At 49.6% G+C, this 21,671-nt stretch overlaps 9 protein-coding genes across 10 annotated transcripts in view; 5 read left to right on the plus strand and 4 right to left on the minus strand.

The window, feature by feature from the left end:
- Nucleotides 1–1,869, plus strand: part of LOC105695211 (nephrin) — a 40,162-nt gene extending 38,293 nt beyond the window's left edge. Inside the window, exons 12-15 of the mRNA XM_023432629.1 lie at nucleotides 54–359; nucleotides 695–941; nucleotides 1,065–1,200; nucleotides 1,480–1,869. Of these exons, the coding sequence (XP_023288397.1) occupies nucleotides 54–359; nucleotides 695–941; nucleotides 1,065–1,200; nucleotides 1,480–1,869 (1,079 nt within the window). The remainder of the gene's footprint in view (nucleotides 1–53; nucleotides 360–694; nucleotides 942–1,064; nucleotides 1,201–1,479) is intronic.
- Nucleotides 1,870–3,777: 1,908 nt separating this feature from the next.
- On the minus strand, nucleotides 3,778–8,414 carry LOC105695212 (WD repeat-containing protein 63). The gene is made up of 11 exons (XM_023432630.1): nucleotides 8,319–8,414; nucleotides 7,803–8,234; nucleotides 7,389–7,685; nucleotides 7,055–7,318; nucleotides 6,835–6,963; nucleotides 6,442–6,773; nucleotides 5,513–6,082; nucleotides 4,738–5,038; nucleotides 4,475–4,666; nucleotides 4,088–4,399; nucleotides 3,778–4,023 (listed from the first exon to the last, which is right to left on the minus strand). Exons 1-11 carry the CDS (start codon nucleotides 8,412–8,414, stop codon nucleotides 3,778–3,780), a joined length of 3,171 nt encoding a protein of 1,056 aa, XP_023288398.1.
- A 2,320-nt stretch (nucleotides 8,415–10,734) lies between these two features.
- LOC105695338 (vasopressin V1b receptor) lies at nucleotides 10,735–12,632 on the plus strand. The gene is made up of 5 exons (XM_012416829.2): nucleotides 10,735–11,036; nucleotides 11,093–11,306; nucleotides 11,804–11,898; nucleotides 12,000–12,280; nucleotides 12,445–12,632. Exons 1-5 carry the CDS (start codon nucleotides 10,756–10,758, stop codon nucleotides 12,597–12,599), a joined length of 1,026 nt encoding a protein of 341 aa, XP_012272252.1. The 5' UTR covers nucleotides 10,735–10,755; the 3' UTR covers nucleotides 12,600–12,632.
- LOC111674004 lies at nucleotides 12,618–14,068 on the plus strand. 2 transcript variants are annotated; one of them, XM_023432628.1, is made up of 2 exons: nucleotides 12,618–13,619; nucleotides 13,688–14,068. In XM_023432628.1, exons 1-2 carry the CDS (start codon nucleotides 13,593–13,595, stop codon nucleotides 13,865–13,867), a joined length of 207 nt encoding a protein of 68 aa, XP_023288396.1. In that variant the 5' UTR covers nucleotides 12,618–13,592; the 3' UTR covers nucleotides 13,868–14,068. The 2 variants fall into 2 exon arrangements, with proteins under 2 accessions (XP_023288396.1, XP_023288395.1); XM_023432627.1 differs by having other exon boundaries at nucleotides 12,624–13,619; nucleotides 13,667–14,068.
- Nucleotides 13,981–16,336, plus strand: LOC105695214 (protein atonal homolog 8; the record flags this gene model as incomplete). Its single annotated transcript, XM_023432625.1, has 2 exons — nucleotides 13,981–14,239; nucleotides 15,815–16,336. Coding segments are annotated over 2 exons (672 nt in total), but the record flags the coding sequence as incomplete, so codon positions are not given.
- On the minus strand, nucleotides 14,238–15,876 carry LOC105695336. The gene is made up of 2 exons (XM_012416827.2): nucleotides 15,314–15,876; nucleotides 14,238–15,164 (listed from the first exon to the last, which is right to left on the minus strand). The coding sequence occupies exons 1-2, from the start codon at nucleotides 15,348–15,350 to the stop codon at nucleotides 14,362–14,364; spliced, it is 840 nt and encodes a 279-aa protein (XP_012272250.1). The 5' UTR covers nucleotides 15,351–15,876; the 3' UTR covers nucleotides 14,238–14,361.
- LOC105695335 (RAB6A-GEF complex partner protein 2) lies at nucleotides 16,223–17,921 on the minus strand. The gene is made up of 6 exons (XM_012416826.2): nucleotides 17,753–17,921; nucleotides 17,558–17,679; nucleotides 17,386–17,493; nucleotides 17,150–17,299; nucleotides 16,961–17,073; nucleotides 16,223–16,899 (listed from the first exon to the last, which is right to left on the minus strand). The coding sequence occupies exons 1-6, from the start codon at nucleotides 17,872–17,874 to the stop codon at nucleotides 16,369–16,371; spliced, it is 1,146 nt and encodes a 381-aa protein (XP_012272249.1). The 5' UTR covers nucleotides 17,875–17,921; the 3' UTR covers nucleotides 16,223–16,368.
- Nucleotides 17,922–17,941: 20 nt separating this feature from the next.
- Nucleotides 17,942–19,079, plus strand: LOC105695337 (iron-sulfur cluster assembly 2 homolog, mitochondrial). The gene is made up of 3 exons (XM_023432626.1): nucleotides 17,942–18,275; nucleotides 18,461–18,691; nucleotides 18,777–19,079. The coding sequence occupies exons 1-3, from the start codon at nucleotides 18,202–18,204 to the stop codon at nucleotides 18,952–18,954; spliced, it is 483 nt and encodes a 160-aa protein (XP_023288394.1). The 5' UTR covers nucleotides 17,942–18,201; the 3' UTR covers nucleotides 18,955–19,079.
- Nucleotides 19,080–19,178: 99 nt separating this feature from the next.
- On the minus strand, nucleotides 19,179–21,578 carry LOC105695334 (trichohyalin). Its single transcript, XM_012416825.2, has 6 exons — nucleotides 21,407–21,578; nucleotides 21,061–21,311; nucleotides 20,096–20,953; nucleotides 19,877–20,023; nucleotides 19,551–19,784; nucleotides 19,179–19,459 (listed from the first exon to the last, which is right to left on the minus strand). Exons 2-6 carry the CDS (start codon nucleotides 21,121–21,123, stop codon nucleotides 19,433–19,435), a joined length of 1,329 nt encoding a protein of 442 aa, XP_012272248.1. The 5' UTR covers nucleotides 21,124–21,311; nucleotides 21,407–21,578; the 3' UTR covers nucleotides 19,179–19,432.
- Nucleotides 21,579–21,671: the final 93 nt, after the last annotated feature.

The raw sequence follows: 21,671 nt of genomic DNA on the forward strand, positions 1-21,671 counted from the left end.
CCGGGCAATTTGTCGCTCCGATGCGTCGCGCTCACCTTGAGGACCGTCCACAGGGAAGCCGGAGCCACCGTACAACTGCACGCTGACTAACCAGACGACTGAGTCTCTTTCCGTGGAATGTTCCGCTGGTTTTGATGGAGGCCAGCCCCAGCACTTCCTGCTGGAGGTGTTCGACCAGGAGACGGGCTCGCTGAAGGCCAATGTGACTTCCAGGGAGGCTCCCAGCCCGGTCTTCACCGTGCATGGCCTTGGACCCGGCAAGGTTCTCAACATGGTCCTGACTGCCGTCAACGCTAAGGGTAGAAGCGACCCGACCCTCCTCGAGGGTTTCACGCTTAAGGTCGCTGAAAAACAGACCGGTGAGTCCGGGTGGTCTTGGAAGTATCAGACATTTTTGGTACAATATTACCTGGCTGCGTTAATATTTTTTTCTGGAAAATCCGAAGAGAATTTCTGGTCAGAGAAACTAGATCTGTATGCTGAATATTTATCTAGTAGTCCAGGAATTCAATTACGCGTATTGGAAAACCATTTGACCAGACTTCGGTATTCAGAATTTTCTAATCGTGTCAATCAGAGTTTCCCATTGATGATACCTGAAAATATTTTAACTAGGGGCTTCTATATTGATCGAAACATTTTTTTCTAGTATTGGATAGAGGGGTGTCTTCATTTTTTATTCGTTCCCTCATAGGTATTCCGGTGCCCTTCGAGATCACGCCGCTCCTTTGCGCCCTGATCGGGGTCGTTACCGCCCTCCTCCTCGTCACCGTGACCATCCTGGCTGCTCTGAAGGTCAGAAGCGAGAGGCGTTCTCAGAGACCTGGAGATCTACCCCCGAAGAAGACCACCACCCTCAGCGCCGAGGACCTCTACGACGCGGACGACAGGAACCCGGACGTGGTGCCCACCAACAAGGGTACGGTGCCTTCCCCTAAGGGAGCTTCGGATGTGACTCTCTACCACCTGACTGCCCAAGTCGCACAGGGTAAAAAGTCACCTCCGAATCTTTTACGCAACCCCGACTCGCTTCTCTGCGAATGCTTACCTTCGGATCCCCAAGATTCAGACTACCAGCTGACTGGGTCTGCCGTGGGCACGCCACTGACAGCGCAAAACGAGTCCGATGGACTTCCACTTCATCTCAGGACCCTGTCAGGGTACGGCCACCCAGAGTACCGCAGCAACCCTGCCTTACCGGTAAGTAGACAAGACCACTCAAAACAAATCTCGCCAACGCTGAAATAGTATCAAACGTTATCTCACGACCTGTGAAACGGCGCGAGTCAATAAAAAAAAAATCCAATGTTCGATCCTTTAGACAGAACCGCAATGATAAGCATTTCTTCCGTGGTTGCATCTCACTCCCCATGTAGTGACTGCCGCCTATTTCGCAACTTCTTCTCAGTGAATTATCCTCGATTTTAAGATTAAGTTAATTGCATTAACTGAACATGCTCTCTCGCTCCCTGCGAGCAGTTCACAGGCGAAGTCACCTATGCCGAGCTCTGCCTGTCGCGGCCCGTGACGCTGTCCACGTTATCAGCGTTGTCAGCGTTGACGACCGCGGATCACGGAGTCGGAAGCGGAGCGGGCACCAACTACGTCAGAGCGGACCAAAGGACGACGGACCCCACCGTCTACGCGAGCATAGACCACACGGCGCGGCCGCCACGGAACGACCGCTTGGCCTCGCCATCGAGGAGCGAAGTGGCTCCTCAGCATCATCGCCCGCTCCACGACCATCGCCCTCACCTCCATCCCCATCATCAGCAACCGCCGGAGGAGCAGCAGCGGCAGCCTCCCCGTTCTCGAGAGGTCGTCACGGTGCGCACCCCTTTGATCTCGACGCAGGAGAGCTGCGTATAGGGTCGGGAGACCGACGCGCTCAACGTTAACGAATATTACGTGTGATAGCCGCGTCGACGAGCCTATATAATTTCGCAAGAAAGAACCGAGGATCCCGCAGAGATGAGCGTCTTGAGACTTCCTTGAAGAGCCTCCCCTGGTTGGCATTGCAAGGCGAGGGACGGTGCACGGTGCAGAAGACTCTTCGGTGTCCTTGTCGATCGGCGACCCTTTGGGAGGTCGTCGTCGGGATTCCCTGAAGAGCGATCACCGATCACCATCGCAGGATGAAGAACGGTGCACGATAAATCTGACTCATCAACATTCTTTCGGATCGACGATTTTTCTAAAGGTCATCATCGTGCATCCTGGTTCATGACCAAAAAGAGCCACGTACAGGGTCGGGGACACTGGTCTCCCTCGACGGTAACGAGTATTACATGTGATAGCCGCGTCGACGAGGTGGTTTGCGTTCGCCTAGAGGACCAAGGATCTCGATTAGACACTCTTCGAGGTCCTCGCCACTGGTGGTCCAGAGAAATACGTTAGCCAGGAGGACTAAGGATCTCGCTGGAACACTCTTCGAGGTCCTCGCCACTGCTAGTCCGGAGGAATGCGTCCGCACGCGCATCCGGTGGAACGTCGAGCGCGCCATGGGAGTGCGCATCGTTACCTGCGTCAATTATCCGCAGTCGGGTTAATTACATTACAAAACGAAGTGTCGGTCTATGTAAAGGACGGTCTGGCTGCCGATTCCCGGCTCGAGTCGGAGCGCCCGCGAATGCGAGACGCGGAGTTTCCGTCAGAGCGGGTAATGGAACGCCGCTCTCCACTTTCAATGGGTAATAAAGGCGACTCGTGCGAGGGTGGGGATTCTGAAAACGGCGAACCCGACGTCGCCGGGCCACGAGAATCGGGCGATGTGTACATAGGAAGGGCGAGGACTCGCTGGAACGAATAATCGGCGATTGTCTCGGTCGCGGGCACTCGCGCGTCGCGCGACGTCCCCGGATGATCGGCCGGATATCGTGTACATAGACTTTGTAAATAGAGCGAAAGAGGAGACGTCATCCTATCGCGATAATCGTACCGCCGTTGGATGCGACCCTGCAGCCCCGTCCTCTCGTTAATAGCTCGTTAAACAGCCGAGGCGAGGGGCCGGGGTGGGTCGTTACGGAATAGTCGTCATGTTTCATCCTCTCCCGTGTAAGATACTAACGATGTACAGTTGCGATATTTTTTCAAAGCGCACCCTTTGCATAACCCGGGGACCCGTGGTCGAGGGTCGGGCGCGGAACCCGCCGGTCGCTTCCGGTCGATGCGGTTATTCCGGCGCGGCCCGTTCGCGAGACGGCACTCGTCAAGCGCCGGTGTCAACGAATAGACTTTCGACACTTAACCCTTACGGGCCCAACGTGTCCTTTTGTCGGGAATATTCTACACGAGTCGTTTCTTCCTTCTTCTCATTATCGTATAGCTGAGAGACGTATTAAACAGGATCCCGGGTAGGATCGACTGCCGGGCCTGAAAGGGTTAATCGAGCCCTTTTCGAGCTATTACCAAAGGGACTAAAGGAAAAGGGAAGAACTACGCACCACTGCCGTTCTCTGGGGTGAGAAAAATCCGAGTAATGTACTGTATTTCTCTGCGTGCAAGAATAATAATTCATCCCCCAACTATCCCGCTCTGGTTACGCGTCGATTTGCATCGATTCGCACCGACTTTACGTGCATGCACTCGGAAACGAGAGGATATCCCGAGGTCGGAGGTTTCCACCTTCGAGCCGAGCGGGGGGCTGATCGAAGCGCTGCCAATAAATCTTTTCAACTAATTTTCAGCCAACTCGACTCGCTCTCGGTTACCCGAAGTGTGGCTAGGAGCGACTCGGTCTAACGAGATGGAGAGAAATAAAAGGAGATTCTTTAAAGTTCAAACCCCCATCGTGGATAAACTAGACCGCTCCCTGAAGATGTCCCTCCTTTTCTCGCTGCGTTGCGGAAGGTCCAGGTCCAGGGCCCTTCGGCGAGCCTTTCCATCGGCGAGGATCTTGCGCCAGTCGAAGGAATACTCGTGGGGACTCGTCCTCACCTCGGCCAACGCCTCGGCCTGGATCTTTAGGAACTCCTGGACCAGCTTTCCACGTTCCTCTTGGCGACTTTCCGACACTCGCGTTTCCTGAAACAATGAATCAAGAGATACTTTTATTTCTGTTATTTTTCCCTTATTTCCCCAAATGCACCTTCCCGACATCCTCTTCCTCTACCTCTTCAGGCTCCTCTAAGCGATCCTCGTTGACAGCTGCGCTTTCCTCTATTTTTCTCTCCGGAAACAAGATGGCGACCGTGTCCTCGAAAATCTTGTCCCGTTGCCGAAGGATCTCCCCGATTTTTCGTTTTTTCTCCTTGGCAGCCTCTCGCAATCTGGTCACTGGAGCTCTTTGCTTCTCAAGGTCTTCCTCTTTCAAGCCCTTCTTGTCTAGGATGACCCTCTGCATGCGGTTAAGCTCTCTACCCAGCCACTGGTTCTTGGCGTCCTCCAGGAACTTTCCAGCCTGCGCTTAATCATGAGGTTAAACCCCGGTAGGTCAGTTAAATCAATATCTAAATCTAGAAAAATGAAAGCGCACCGCGGGAGCAGTCTGCTTAGGAGTCTTCGAGGTGGTCTTCGTCTTCTTCGACTCCACGACCTTGGATTTATCGAGCCCAGCTTCTGGCGACTTCTTCGTCTTCTTCTTCACCTCGGCCAGCTCCTTCCTCTTCTCAAGCCACTCCTGGTTCTCCTCATTCCACTTGCTCTGCCATTCCTTGAACCTCCGTATCTGAGATCATCATCCCGAGTTAACTGGGAGCTAGGTCACTCTAAATACAAGATCACTATATTTTGCTATACCCTCTCGACCTCGCGGTCCATGAAGCTGCGCATCCAGTCCACGTCGGATGGGTCGTGGGTCACCAGAGCCCGAGGTGTCAAAAATATCCTCAGGGTGCCATTGTAGTCACAGATGCCGACACACTGGGGATCAAGAAACAGCTCGTGTGTATAAATCCCCGTGATGACTCTTCCAGAGACGCTCTGGGAAAACGTCGGCTCGTGGCTCTTCACCAGGAAGTCCCAGACCTCGACGGTGCCGTCGGCTCTCCCAACGATCAGCACTGAAGGTCGATAACTGCCCCAACAACACGCAGTGTACCTGTCGGTCGGAATTTCAGAACCTTCAGCAAGACCACCACTCGTCCAAACGGTCAGATACCCCGTAAACCAATCGAATTTTGATAATCTCCCGGGGAATCCCAATTCCCCCGATAGCTTCGAATCCGAATGACGCTCACAAATCCGATAATTAATAACCTCATTGATCGAATATTGACTGTCGTTCGGCAGGACTAGTCCTAATTCCCCCGACAGCGTCCGCGAGTATAATGCCCTCGTCCGATCATTGTCTACCAGCTAACGAATTTTCATAATCTTTCACGTTCCATATCTATAATCCCAATTCCCTCTGGAGCGCGGATACAATTCCCACTTCTGCCGCCAATAACGACGTCAATTGTCGCGTGCTATTCCGGAGGTGGAGGAGCCTTTTCATAGTTTGGAGATGCGATCTGGGGATGAAACTTCGCCTGAGAGGGTTCATAGATCGGTTCGTGCCGAGTCCTGGTAGTACCTAACGAGACATCGCCTCCAGAAGACCGGGTCCTCGAAGTCCTGTCTCCAGATCGCGAAGATCTTGCCTCCAACCGTGGCGCAGATTTCTGGGATGTATCTGGACCGCGCGATGCTCGCCACCAAGCCGTCGTGGATGCGACTCCAGGATGTCCATCGACAGGTCTCGCGATTCACGACCACTCCCGTAGTGAACTCGAAGCCTTCCCAGGAGACCAGCAGACGATCGCCCTCGTCGGTGCCCAGCAGGAGCTCTGGGACCATCTCGAAGTCTGGCTTGATGGGTCGGTACCGATAGTACTTGCGAACGGCCACGTTGTCTTGGGACGGCGGGATGGGGTCTACGAGCTCCCGAGGGAGGCTAGGGTAATGGGTGCTCATCGCAGTGAGAACGGCTCTCCGGCTCGAGTCAGGGTACTTCACGACCAGGAGATACTCCGGCTTGAAGATCCCGTCGAGCACCTTGAAGGGCGACATCGACTCCGCCAGGGCTTCCGGCTTGGGTGGCTTTCTGGACCTTCTGCCGCGCTGCTGGGATTGGTCCTTGCTCTTCTCGGGTGGTGGTTGCCATCTGGAAATGAGAGGTCAGCGAGGTGTCGAGTCGATAAAATCGACTCGACGAACTTCGAGGAACTCGAAACTATGTCAATTTGGGAATGGATTGGAGGCGCCAACTTGGTGAAGGGAGAAGATCGCGATTAAGCGCTTTCGGCGCGACGAGTTGCTGAATGAAACAATTCGAATAAATTAATAACGTGCGGTTGGTCTCGAGTATACGATTCACTTGATGACTCGAATGGACTCGAATGCATGCTTAAGTTGAATTTAACGAGTTGAAATATCCGACTTGTCACATCGCTAATTTAGAGCGAGACCCTTGCCAGGTTTTACAGGATTCCTTTGCTAATGTAAACTACCCGTCTAACTAACTTAAGATCCCAAAAGGCAACGGTGCCGTCCTCGCTGCAGGTTGCGAATTGCCAGGCGAGATCCTCCACCGGCGTGTCCTCTGGTAGGGTCAGGATCCTGCCATTCTTGTCGATTTTGTTATGCGAGGGTAGCCACCGAATCTGCGTAATGGCTCCTCTCTGGCTGTGCGTCAACGAGGAGGTCGCCGCAGGTCGCACCACGGACGAGCCGATGGACTCCTTCATCCAGGTCATCAGGGACCGCAGGGCAATCCGGTACTTCACCTGGGCCGAGGTGTGCACGACCACGGCCTCGACCAACTCGATCTTCCCCGGAATGTGCCAGATGACCAGCTGGACGATTTGATCAACGATGTTATGTTCTAGTAGCAACAAGGGATGGAATCCAACCCACCTGGCCATTGACGCAACCCCCTACAATGACATTCCCGTCAAGAGGACAGACAGACACAGCAGTGACCTCTCGATGCGACTCCAGGATCAGCTTCGGCGAGAGGGCATCGCTGAAGGACCAAACCAACGCCTGGTGATTCTCGTGACATGCCTTGTAGACCTACCGATCAAGTATTTACTCATTTACTCTTGAATAGGTCATTCAGTGACCTAGGAATCACTCTTCCAGGACTCACCTCGCTGACCCTGGGGGGTCCTTCCAGGGTCTGGCTTTTCCCATGATCGGCGTAAGCCACCACGGCGATCCCGGTCCAGAGAGGATGCCAGCTCAAATCGTTGATGGTCTTGTCCACACAGAGCTTGCCTTCGGAGAAGCTCTGGTGTTCCGTGTACCCCACCACCACAGGTGGTTCTGTGTCTCTTGGGTGGCGCACCAGGTTCGCGTAGTCGTTGGTGTATAGATCCCAGGTAGCGTTGAGGAGTACCTGGCGGAACATGATGAGCAATGAGATCTAGTAATGCATTTAGTCATCCTATAGGAAGTAGAATGCTGACCTGGTCGCACACCTCCTCCTTCAGGCCACTTGTCAAGGTAGGATGTGCCTTTTTAGAGTCGACCTGGTACTCGTACCGATACTGGACTTGAGCGTTGGTTTTTACGGAAATAGAAGTTTGCGCGGTCGCCTCGCGATGAGCTGGACTCGCCTGTTCGCTTTTCTCTACCGTACGTCTTGTCACGTTTATCGGGATTCCTCTTCGAGGTACCAACTCTATGTAACCGTCGCGTCGATCGCTGGCTCCGCTGTCCACCAGGGTTGGCAACTTCTCCAATAATTCCGCGGTCGACTCCACCTGAAACGAGGGTGGAAACATATCAACTTTTTCATCTATCGGTATCTGCTTCCATCTGCCTCCTAAGTCAGAATCTGAAATTTAGATCCACTTAGGGTTCCATCTCAAAAACCCAACCTCAATCAGGAAGAGCGGTCTCTTCTTCTTCACGATGCCGTCGTCGACTTCCTCTCCACTTCCAAGGTCCTTCCAGGTGCCTATCGACTTGTACACGGCGTTGCTGACGCGCCTTTCCTGCTCCTCTCGAAGGTCCTCGATGTGTCTCATCACGGCATCTCTTCCTTCCTCCGTCAAGCAGATGTAGAACTGGCCCTCCTCCGTGGAGGAGGGCGCGTACCCTATCAGCATCTTCGTGTCGGGGAAGGACTGGATCTCGTCCTTGACCGGCAAGAAGTCGCTGCTCTCGTCGTGCAAGTCGAGGTTATCCTCGATGACCTCCTTCTTGACGTAGATCCAAGGATACTCGGTGGTCACGTTCTCACCTACGACGCAGCCGACGATCTTCCGGGTCAGCGGGGTCAGGTCGATCCTGGCTATGCCAGGAGCCCCCTGGAAATCATGCATTCCTTTCAATCCTCGCATGGCAGGAAGACCTCGAAATCCTTCAAAAAACGGCCACAAGTGATGGCGTACCAAAAAAGTGGAAAACCGGATCTCCTTTCGCGGCACTACGGACCATTCCTCCCCGTCCTCGAGTTCCTCTTCAGGGTCCTCTTCGAGGCGACCCATCTCCTCAGTACTCCCTCTCCCGAGGGTATCCATCGCTTACGGCGAAGAATCCTCAGGATTTTATCAGAGAGTTCTACCACTTTTCAACAGGTTAAGTTCTACGGCAGAAAACGAGAGTCGGTCTTATATCTCTGTCGCCTATTTTCCACTACCAAAAAAAACACCCATTAGCATTAACTTCACGCGTGACAATTGTGCTATATAAAAGTTCCACCTTCAAATGTAACATACCTTCTATTCATCCCTAAATCCATCTCCTTTCTCGTAAATAAACAGAAAATGGGTTTAATTCAAATTATTAATAAATAGGATGTCATTTCTAGCAATAAAGCGCCGCAGCGCGCGCGCAGGGTCGCGCTAGAGATACCGACTCGAAAAGTAAATATTATTTAACTAGGATGTAATTTCCAGTAACAAAACATCCATACCGGCCGAATCACGCGCCCGGGGTCTCACTAGAAATACCCAACCGAATAGATTAAATAGGATGTCATTTCCAGCAACAAAGCACCGATGAGCACCGCAACGCGCGCTCAGTGTCCCACTAGAAATACGCGACCGATCTGCACGTAATGTCCGCCAGCGGGGACAGGAAATTCTTGGGAATTTCCGAGGGTGCAGGAGGCGGCTCCGAAGGGACCTTTAGCGAGGGATCGCAAAGCTCGGTTCCCGGTCCTCGGGGATGAGCGCGTCGGGTCTCGGTGCACGGCTGGAAGGATATAGATGGCCAGGCGGGTTGGTTAATTTTCAATTACCGCGGCCGACCGCGTCTCGGGTCTCGGGGAAGGACGCGTCGGGATTATTCGCACCCGTCGCCGGGGCGCATAGCCGGAGATAACCGGGATGGTCGGGGGTGGCCGGGATCTCCGATAGCCACCGATAGCCGCCGATAGCCGCCGATAGCCGCGGACGAGCCGGCTGATCGGCTCGCTGATTGGACACGGCCATGCGTGCCGCGTCAATTAACGGCTCGTTCGAGCTCCGAATTTGCCACCCCCGGGTGCGAACACCCACCCCAGGGGACACCCTAAGCGAGGCCTTTTCCCTTTAAGATACCCTACGGCCCGCTGCGTCGATATACCGCCGACCATCTCGTTAACAATCAATTAATCGACCGATGGCGGAATCAATGTTCGCGCCTCCGACCCTCGCTAAATCGTTATTCCGAGGGAATAACCCGTGGTCCGAAATCCCTCAACGCCCGGGGATCAACGTAATACCAGGGTGTAGGGACGCTGGAGTTTCTCTTTATTTATTTTTATCCTTTTCTCTTCTCTTCTTCGGGATTTTAGCCATTCGATATCGGTCGATTCTCGGCCCTCGGCCGGCAAGTCGGGGTTGGAGGGGATGGCGGGCGATAGATTCCTGGACCTCGAAAAAGTGAATTTAATTATCGGTCGGCCCGGTTGGCCATGCAATTAGCTTTTTGCCTACCCGCCTGCTCCCCGTTTGGCTTCTTTCTCGAGTCGCCTAGTTTACCCCTCGCAGCGGAATTCTTGCCAGAATTAAACGTCGATCAGCTGCGGCGCGAGGCGGACGAGATCGCCGCTCTCGATCTCCTCCTTTTCCTGTTTGCCAGCGAGGAACTTCTAAGCCATGGTTAAGGTCCCAAAGTTCACCTATTTCGTGGGGTTCGAAAATGCTTATATTCACGAGCGAGCATTTGTTATCCGTCTTGGGTGTACGTCTTGTAGTGAAATTAAAATTCATTTTTCTTTTTATTGTTAATCCAGGTTATTCCTTCCGATGTCAAGGGCGCAACGAGTGCGACAGGTGCATCGATGACACGACGGTCGAGATCGAGGACTCGTCGACCGGTTTCGCGACCCCACGGACCTCTCTCTCTGGACCATCGCGAACCTCGAGGACCTCGCGGGTCGTTACGCCTATTTGATTGGATCACTTTGCAATTGTAAGCTATGCTAATAACGGCGGGGCGACACAGCGACGCGCCTCCACGTCGGGCAGACCTTCCGCGGAGTCAGAGATCGCGGACGTGGGGAACGGCGCGAAACCTGCGCAATGCCGATCGACTCGCAGCCGATACTGGTACGAGAATTTCTGTGCCCCCGAAATATAACCATCGCTCATTCCAACTCCGAAATTCGGTGCTAAATTCGTCGCTTCAATCACCGTCCACTCCGATTTCGGAATCTCCACCGAGTGGCATAATGTAACCCGACCAAGCGGTCGAAACGTACAGGTAACACGTGGAGGCGCATAGGTGCATGCTTAACGAGCGGCTACAAAAACCGATTTCCAACGACCGCGATGAGTATTCGCTCTTCAACATTTGTCGAGTCGGATGAGTCGGACGAGTGGGATAAATCGGCCCGTCGAAATGATCCACGAGGACGAGATGGACGCGGAGGATCCACCGACAACGACGAACCCTGTCGAGGACTTCAGGGACTCGGACTTGGCGCGCTGGGAGATCTTCACCCTGGCCGCGATCCTCCTGGCGATCCTGCTGGAGAATTCGCTGGTCCTGCTGGCTCTGTACCTCCGTGGACGTAGGAAACTCAGCAGGATACAATTCTTCATCCTCCACCTGAGCATTGCCGACTTGCTGACCGGTCTGTTGAACGTCCTTCCTCAGCTCGCCTGGGACATCACCTTCAGGTGAGCACTTCGAAGCTTCTAAACGAAACAGAGGAGATCACCTCTTGTGTCCTCAGGTTCCAGGGTGGAGACCTGCTCTGCAGGCTCGTCAAGTTCGGCCAGCCCTTTGGACTCTACCTGAGCTCTTACGTGTTGACGGCCACGGCAATCGACAGGTATCGGGCGATCTGCAAGCCTCTCGACAGTCTGGACCATCGAATCTGCCTCCTCCAGTCCAGGAACATGATCCGCTGCTCCTGGTGCTTGGCACTGCTCTTCAGCTTGCCCCAGGTCAGTTGTCTCCCTTTTCCCGCTCCCTGCACCTGAAAGCGGCCTCTTCATTCAGCCGTCTTCCCGAGATATAAAAGCTATAAAAGATATAAATAGATATATGAAGATTATGCACAAACATAAATAAATGTATGACTGGTATGCGATAAATTTCGAGGGTTCGACCGCTTACCCAGGACGTAGAATTATGCGCAGTAAAATCCCGCCTGACTGAAATAATCACTTTTCCTTATTAATTTGTCTGGAATTAATCTTCCCCTTTGACACGATGTGTTATCTCATATTGTAACACATCCGAGCTGTGAATAATTCGACCGTGGATTTTCGTGGCGCTTCGCGCTGAATTAATACCCCGTTAATGCAGCGAGATTAAAAATGTAATTCTGCGCGAAAAAAAAAATGAAAATATTATATTGTGGAAAAATTGAAACATGTAAATATATCCGAGTCACGAGGGGTACACTACTGCTTTAGGTTTCTCTTTCTTTCTCTTCCAGGTCTTCGTCTTCTCCTACAAGGAGATCTCTCCAGGAGTGTGGGACTGCTGGGCCACCTTCGAGCTCTCCTACGGGGAGAGAGCCTACGTTACCTGGCAAGTTACCTGGAATAAATTCAATTTTTTTATAAGAAAAAAACAAACCAGAAAATTAAAAACTTAACAAACCGAACGAAACCTCAACTTCGAGCCTACAGGTACTGCTTGGCTGTTTTCCTACTGCCGCTCTGCGTCCTGGTGTACACGTATTCAGGCATATGTCGAGTAGTTCGAAGACGCAGCGAGGTCGGCGTCGCGACGTCGAAATCGCCCCGAGGAGACATCCGAGCCCCGGCGACGATCTCGCGTGCGAAAATTCGAACCGCCTGGCAAACCATCGTCGTGGTTGCTCTTTACATCGCCTCGAGCACTCCCTTCATCGGCTGCGAACTTTGGGCGACCTGGGACCCGGGGGCCTCCTCCTCGGCATTTCTGAATGGTAACCTGTTAAACAAAAGTTAACGAGGAGAAAATGCAATGAGAGGCCGGCTGCAAATCAGACCCTCAAGAATCCGTTCATCCCCCGCGGTCGCGAGAAACTTCAATTTTCCTCCCTGGAGAAAGAGAGACACCGCAAAAGTAAACGACAAACTCGTTTCCCAGGACCAGCCTTCACCATCCTGGCGCTGCTCAGCAGTCTCAACGGCTGCGTGAATCCTTGGGTCCACCTTGGGTTCGACCCAGAACTAAGGGAAGTTATTCTACGTCATCTGCAAGCACCGACGAGGTCGAAACAAGAGGCGGATCGAAAACCATAGATCTTGTTATAATAATCGTTATTAAGCCCTCCACTAGCATCACCATTCAAGAACGACCGACTTCCTTTATTTCCATTTTTCTCCATTCCCGGTTTTTCCATTTTTATCGTACAACGCTGGAAGGTGATCCACGGAATTCGTGAATCAGCCGCGATGACTTCACTAACGGAAGTGTCGAGGAGTCCCAATTAAAATAACTTAAGACTACGTAGCCGCGACGAGCGCGACTTCGCCCCCTCCGCTGTTAGATCCGGCGGAATTAATTAATTAATTAATTACCAGCGCAGGGAGGAAAATAAAGACCTAGAAAAGGTCCCTATTAACCCCGTGAAATCGCGACCTCCCTCGGCAGCAGGGTCGGAGGTCGTCGGCGAGGATAAGGCGCTCCAGAATTCGAGAATTCCGGAACACGAGCTCGACACCTTCCTCGACTCGGTCGAAGCCACTACGGTCTCTTTCTCGGTAGGTATTATAGTCGCAGGCATATGTACGTAATTCCGCTTCATTAGTATTTCCATCGAAGGAGGGCCTATTATATTCCCGGGTTTGCGTTCCCATTTTTATTCCGATCCCTCAGAGTCTCTCATGCCGGCGCTTATGCTAATGCGACGAGTACACACTTCCAATGCGACGAGCTGGCGGTATCAAAAGGGGCCACGTCCCAGGGAAAGGCTCCCGGGGCTCGATTCCATCCCATTTCTCAAGTTGGGTCCGTTTCCCTGGTCCCGAAAGGAGCGTCGCGACGCCTACGATTCTGAACGAGGGCCACGAATTCTGAGGCGCGACGCCCCGTGGGGCCTCCTTGATGAGAGCCCCTGCGCGCGGAACACCTGAACGCTCGGTAAACGGATAAAATTAACATTAATAACGTCTGCCGGCATCCGATCTACATCTCGCCCGAGAAGTCGTTCGTGACACCTCCCTCGGGCCTGGTTGCGGAGAAGACCTCGCATCGTCGTCCCAGGGTTTCGGGCCCTGGTCCCCGAGGTCGACATGGACGCCCCATTCCCCAGGACGGAGGTACCCCGAGTGCGGTAGGACATTTCGCTTCGAAGCACTCTCGAAAGACACCCTGTCGCGTGTTGCAGACCGACAACGAGAGCGCCGAGGACGACTACGGATGTCCAGCTCCGGTTTTGCTGGACCTGGACGAGAACAAGCAACGCCACGGGGATCATCGCGGGACCCTCGAGGGACCCGATCGGTTCGCCGGAGAACTCGTCGAGAGTGACGGTACGTGGGGATGTTTCCTTCCTAAGCTGCGATAGCAATACGACGAGCCGGCTATTTCATCGGCTCGAGTTCCTCGAATTTAACGTAACTCGAGGCGATTCGTGCATAACGAGGTGAAATATCTGACTCGTCGCATCCCTAATCGACCCCTGGACGTGTTTCAGGTCCTCGAGGATCTCCAGGTCACGGGCCGTCCGCGCGGTCCCCCGGGTGGCGAGCCCCTGAGACCACCGGGGTGTCCTTTCGTCCACGGCTCCACCCCTCGCGGGGAGTCCTCGTGATAAGAGTACCAGAGCCCGAACTGGTCGGACCGCATCCGGAGGACCAGGACCACGTCGATCGACGCGAGCACCTCGACGAGGCAAACATCGAGCCCATGCAGCGAGAGCCGTCCCAGATCGAAAAAGGTATGCAGGGGTTCGCACGACTCAGGGTACCGCAAGTGATAAGACACCCTCGATCAGCTGGTCCACTCGTCCTCCGATAAACATAAAAGCTACGCATACAGTAAGGGATGAAATTTAACGATCTAATACAGAGGACTGCTCATCTGCCGTGCCCCGAGTCGGCCCTGAAGCATTCTTTTAAAGCACGCATTCTCCTTCTCCAGCATCCTGGTGCGCAGCTCGTGCTCCAGAAGAATAGCCCGCAAGTTCCTCTCCCCCGACCGCTGCGGATCCTCCGCGCAGAAGTCATCTTTTCCCCTCGAATCATCGGCGAATCGATTTGTCTTCTGTCGCCTCTTTTTGCTCGCCGCCTTCGCCACCTTCTCCTCGACCCCTTCGCTCACAGCCTTGGTGCCCTTCGACCTCTTCCTCGTGGCGCTGGACCACCTGGCCAGGATGTGCGAGAAGAACTCCACGATCAGTCGCTTAAAGCCCCCGGTTTCCTTCTTCTCCTCACCCGATGGAGGCTTCTTCTCGGTGTCGTCGACTTCCTCGGGTTCTTCGTCCTCAGGGGTTTCAGGGGGCAGAGGAGCCGTGTCGAGAGGGATCGAAAAACCTGAAGACTCCGTACAAAGGGTCTCTTCGTCGCCCACCGCGATGGAGGCGACCGGGACCACGGGAGGGATGGATGGGAGGGACGCGTCCAGGCCGATGGACGCCGCAAAGCTCGTCAAAGGGTCCAACTTGTAGTCGAATCGTGCCAATTCCGTGGAACATTGGTCTCTCTCCAGCTTCTCTCGCTCCCTCATTCTGATATTTCCTGCAGGATCCGAAGAATAATCCTCTTGTGGTGACAAAACTGCCGGGATGACCCGGAGAGTGGTCATCTTCTTGCGCGTGTGCGGCAATGGCTGCCGGAAGTAGTGCGCATCGTTCAGCTTAGTTCCTGCAAGCGCGGATGAAAATATTCCTTATTATTTAAATATGGAAACTTACACGTCGCCGATATGAGTCGGATCGAATCTTATTCTAGAACATCACGCATACAGGAAGGATTGGCCGGACAATCGTTGCATTAATTATTACAATGCTAACCTTTCCGACTAGACTTCATGGTCACGATGTCAACCATTGTTCGCTTCGAGTTCCTCCATCCCTATACATTCAATTTTCTCCTTTCAGTGTTTGGAATCATCTCGGGACTGTGTTCGGATCTCTGGGAAGGATAAAGACGTTGGGCCGTATTTTGCACTTTTTCTTTTCCTCTGTCGTCCCTTTTGCTAAAAACGCCCGGAGGCGGAAACCGGACGGTGGGATTCCGTCGAGCGATCGCTTCTCGACCGGCTGAGTCTAAATTTTGACCTTTTTGTTTCCGAAATCCGAAACATTGCGAGCGCTCCTCGGGAGATGCACGCTTGCTCGACGTCGCGAAGTTTGTACGAATTGAGGGATTCGAGGCAATCATTTGTCGACTACTATTGATCGATCAGCACGTATCGACTGGAGTACAAGTCATGATGGTCACAATAGAAGGATAAGCTGAAGACGACCCTCGAAAGTCATCTAATCGCTCTTACAAGCGCGCTTGGGTTTCAGATTACAAGAAGTCGGCGTGCGACAGGGAAAGGACGCGTATGCGCGACATGAACCGCGCCTTCGAGTTGCTGCGCTCGAAGCTGCCGATTTGCAAGCCCCCCGGCAAGAAACTGTCCAAGATCGAGTCCCTGAGGCACGCGATAACGTACATTAGACATTTACAAAGCCTGTTGGAACCGCGACCGACCTATGAACCGGCAGTTCGGCCTGCAACCTGTTATGGATCCACGTCCTTCGACTCGCATCAGCATTACACTCGGTGGGAGTCCTTCGCTTATTGTCGCTACGATTGTCACGCTCCTTTCGCCACACCTCCAGCACCGATGCATCCCTCGGTGCATCCTGCGACGCATCCTGTACATGATCCAATACACGATCCAATGCACCCCCCGACCTCCAAGTCTCCGTACTGATGCAGATCCCCAGCTCCTAGTCGAAGAAACGGGTGTCTTTCCAAGTGTCTTAAAAATAAACCGTCCACCTCCTGCGGATGTCTGTTTTTCCTTGTTCACCTTAATGTCTTCAAAGTACTAAATTCACGTCCAAGATCGCCACTATAACACCGTGGTGTACTTGGTCTGCTGCATCGTGTTTCGAGGTATTGTTGTAGGATGGATACGCAGTGGCAAGTCCCAGACCATGGTTTCCACGTCCAGGGTGGACGGACCCTGCCAACTCATGGTGCTTCCGTCTGGCATCTCCACCGGCTTCGTAGTCGTGACGAACTCGAAATGGAGGCGCCATTTCAGCTTCACGAAGTCGTTCGAGAAATCTGGCGTAACGTGGAGTGGGATCGGCAACACCAGCTGGGAATATTTCAGGCCTAGACACACCTCGTGGTGTTTGTTGTAACTGATTAACACCGGGGACCACGATTTTCCTCTTCTGTACTCTTCGGCCACGTGTTCCTCGGATTGCAAAGCAACCGACACTTGCACACACGTGGAAGTTGCGTTGGAGAAGTCGAATGTACCCACAATGTCCTCTCCGAGCTTGTACGAGTTCTTGAAGAGACAGAATCTCACCACTCGACCACGACCGTTTGTCACGTTGTAGAAATTAGGGCTTCGTCTGGCGGTTAAATTCTACAGACGAAAATTTGCTGTTAACAAAAACATTTCTTTTTTTTCTTTTAAGAGTCTCTACCTGTAGGGTTTGAAGAGCCACATCCAGTGGTGTTTCCTTGTGCTGCGTTTCCAAAAATGGATTGTTCGGCCTCAGATCCACGCTGTCGTTGCAAATACTTGACTCTGGCAATACTGAAATTACAGAATGAAAGTGTCAACATCATGGTTGACCTAAATGATTGATTGAAATAAATTTTAATCGCATTACCACTTAATGAGAGCACTCTGAGAGGTACTCGCAGCAGTTTGATGGCCGTGTTGACACGCTGTGTGCCAATAGTAATTTTGTAGGAATAATTTAAAGCCTGACCTTTGTACGAAGGAGGGGAATCACTTGGTATCGTCTCTCGATAAACGTCTGAAATATACATCCTACGTTAATAGTTATACCAAAAAAGACAAGAGGATGAAACTCATAGCATATTTGTAAAATCATACACTCACAAGTTTTGCTTTCTCCTGGGGAGAGCTTCAAGTCACAAAAGAGAATTTTAGGTTTTGTGTTCATTACGACGTGTCCATTTTCTTGTTGCCATGGTGCAAATGCAGTATCTGTAAAACAGCATTGTGGAAGATGGAATAGAAATTAAACACTTTTTTGCAACAATGCATTTACCTGCATTTATTGCTGTAGAGCGCACATTGACGTTTAATTTGTCAATAAGAACGGTCTTCTCGTTAGTCGTACACTGGCAATGAATCTGAGCACTGGCCCATGCAAGACTCTCAAAGATGTCACTGAAACCATAAAGTAATTTAAGAATTTAACAGTACTCTCTTTGATGACACTAAATATCGACATCTCTAATACCTGTGACTCTGCGAAATTTGATGGACCGGGTTCGGTGGATTACTGAAGGTGACCAAACATTCAACCATTTCTCCAGAAAAATATACTGGTCCCTTAACTAGTTTTGCTATTATTTCAATCATAATTACTGATTTTCATTAAGTTCCACAATTATACATTTAGGTTAGGATACTTGACGTTTTCATCATCTAGATGCTCTTATATCGTTGACATTTTCTGTCGATATAGTAGGGTTCCTTAACTAAAAGGAGCTTTACATTTGTCGTTGAATACCATTTTGGCAGTTTTTAAAAAACACTACGAACTCGGGCCCAGGCTACTTTCACCCTTTCTCTTTAAAGGTGGAATAGAACTAAAAGATCCCCCTACTTTTACAAAAGGAGAGACGAACGTTAACACCGCAACATAACCTCGTTCGATTTACGCCTTATGTTATATCTGATGGAAAAATGTCGTTAATACGACACACGATATGCCTTTCTTCCAATTTTGCATCAAATCGTTATATTTCACCACTTTCGACGTAAGTTTCTGCATTTAGATATATTTTCTAATTATTCTCAGTATCGAAAAAATATATGGCACGATTGAAATTAAATCTGTTGCAAATGCCTGTATGATATTGATATACTCAATGATGCCTTTTGTTAAAATATCATAAAACATCTTGATACTCTGGATGATTGATATTTAAATTCCTTAACATAGGTTTCCATGCCGTGAATTATCTGCATTAATTACACGCTGGTCATCAACAAATTTGGCTTCCAGTACTCCTACGAGTGACCTTATCATTGACGACAGTTGTATTCAGCGATTGAAGGAATTAACTAAAGGAAGTGACAAAGACATGTTCTTAAGAATAAGTGTCGAAGGTGGTGGATGTTCCGGCTTCCGGTACACTTTTGATCTTGATTCAAATGTGAATGAAGATGATAAGTATGAATGAAAATTATAACAAGCAGTATTGAATCAGATAATATAAGATAATGGTATTCTACCTTCAATTTATATTTTATTCTAGAGTATTTCAGAAGGATGGTGCAAAGGTTATTGCGGATTCTACAACCCTGGAATATATTAAAGGATCCACAATAGAATATCATACAGAACTAATACGATCAGCTTTTAGAGTAGTAGGCAATCCCTTAGCCGAGCAAGGTTGCAGTTGTGGAGCTAGTTTTGCAATTAAAGTGGATTAAATCATTTCCTTTACAGAATATTCAACTCCCATGCTGTACAAAATAGAGAAACTAATTTATTTAATTTTGGCTTTAAATAAATTTATGTACTAAGTTTCAGAATTGTTATTAAAAAGATAAGCTAATAATTGTTCTTACATTTTTTATATCCCAGTGGTGCATACTTTTAGAATGTAAATAAGAATAATATAAAGTCAATGGAAAATATTGGAGCAGCACCATTATCTCTGTTATTATTTTATATATTTTATTTAGTATCTTCTATGTCTTACATGGCATTTAAATAGTGAATGTGGAATTTCCCTCAATAAATTACATCAGTTAATACGAGTCAAAAAGTTCATGGCAATGAACATAGATATATAGAAAAAAAACAGTGGTCTCATTTTTTAGTAGTTCGCACCATATATGTACAAAAGACCAGGCCTTCTCTGGACACAGCACAAATGGCAGTCTGATACCGATGCAACGATTGGAATTATTTTTGTTTCCCTTTCTTCTCAATCTGAAAGATATAAAATTTATACAAATGTCATCGCTACAATAATCCATTTAATGTTAAAAGAATAACAACAAAAACTAATGCAGATCCTTACTTTGTTTGCAAGGTCAAATTTCAACCGTTGTATTTCTTCCGTCCGTCTGACAAGTTTTTCATTCATGTTGGCAAGGTGTTCGCTCATAGTACTTAGTTGCGTCTTATAATTGCCTTCTTGCGCCTCTTTATCTTCCTGTAACCTCTCATGATTTGATAAAGCCTCCGACAGAGCAATTTCGCATTTTTCTCTTTTAAGTTCACTGGTCTCTAAATGAACATTCAGCACTTCAATCTGAAAATTTGAAGACCATAATGCAGCGACGATTCCTACTATGTGTAATTAAAGGCTTTTTGCGAGAAGCTTGTATAAAAAGTTATACATACTGCAGCAGCTATTGCTAAATTTTTAGCCTGGCATGCATGCTTTTCAGTAATCAATTTATCTATTTCTGATAAAAAGTATTCCCTCGTCTTTCCTTCTCGCACTTCGACCTCTTCAGGAGTTGCAAATGGCATAGAAAATTTCCCGATCTTGAAAACAATGGGCATATCACAGAAAATATCTACAGATCTAATTCTAAATTTATATAAATAAATAAATACCGCATTCTCAATTTTCAGAGGTGGCAGAGAATCTTCTTTATAACTATCAGAAAAAACGCATTTTCGTTCAAGTTCGTCTCGCTTTATTTCGGCAGCGCGACACCGAGCTTTCCATCTGTTCAATTCCTTTTCCAGATCAGATAATTTAACCACTTCATATTCGTCGCCACTTTCTTCACGAGATGCGGAAGGTACTCGAGATTTAATCGACCCACGTGACATGGTGGGAGAAGAATTGGGAGAAATATTTCCTCGGCGGTGATTAGGCAAGGCAATTCTAGGCTCTAAATCGTACGAATCACGCTTACTTTCTCCACTGGACCATGATGTAGTTTCATCGAGTTTTAAGCGTTCGTTCAACCTTCTTTGTAATTCTGCCTTTTCTCTTTCCAATTTCTCCATCGTGTCGGAATACTTACTTTCCAATTCCATTTTAGACTTTTCACCAATATCTAACTTATGTTCCAAGTGCCTTATTCTGTCATTAAGAGCCTCGATCTCAACCTCATCGTCAGCAAGTCTGGAAAGTAGCTGTGCATTTTCAAGAATTTTCTTCTGAAACTCCTCATCGAGAACTTGGTCAGGAGGTGAAACAGGTGTTGCTAATGACGTCCGAGTCTTACTATCAGCAGATTCACTTCTACCCTTTCGACTCCCCTTGGTCTGTACTCGATCAAGTTCCTCCTGCAGAACTGTTACACGTTTAGTTAGTTGTTGGTTTCGGAATGTCAAACTGTCAAGTTCTTGCTCCGCTCTCCGCAGCTCGACTTCTTTTTCTTTGAGACGCTCTCGAACGTCCGTATTCCGTGCTTGCTCATCGATTACAGCTTTCTTCAGGACATTCGCTTGAGCTCGTATCTGAAATATCAACAATTATTTATTCAGGCTTCTATGTGATCTTTTGTTTTCATGTACTTTATTATCGACAAAATTTGGAAACAAGAGAAATTCTGAGATAAACTCACTTTAGAATACTCTGTAACAATCTTCTGATATTTTACTTGTAATTGTCCATCGGTACTCTCCATGCTTCTTGTCTTTGCCTATGAAGTTCAAACTTTTACGACTTCAAACAACCTACTAATCAGTGAATTTCCCTACCGCTACCAACGTTATTACTGCAGGAGAAACTTTAATTTCTAGTTGCTATCGACAATCACAAGCAACGCCCCCGATTGTTTGAAGTGAAATTCGAATATTCCTTTAATTGGTACATCTAAAACAAGTACACAGAAAATAATGCGATTACTGTGAATGCAACGCAACGTAACGCACCTGTACGCCCAAGTTATCTCATCTTATTGATCTCACCTTCCATTGCATCGGCAATACCTCTTATTTTCTCTCTCGAGTAAATTGTACAGCGGTCCACGTACATACATACATCACGCAGAACTCGAAACAGCTGATTTCATCCTCATAGTCGAAAACACGGATAAACCCTCTTGCATAGAATCTGTTATTTACCCATAGAGCTCTACAGAGATGAGTTGGGAGATTGCTCACGGAAGGGATCGTGCGATCACATCCTGTGCTGCCCTCTGGTTTCGTACGTTAGCTTTCACTGTTTTTTGCC

This window comes from Orussus abietinus, unplaced genomic scaffold (assembly GCF_000612105.2).
Source record: "Orussus abietinus isolate OABI.00-Male unplaced genomic scaffold, Oabi_2.0 scaffold385, whole genome shotgun sequence".
Lineage (NCBI taxonomy): Eukaryota > Metazoa > Arthropoda > Insecta > Hymenoptera > Orussidae > Orussus > Orussus abietinus.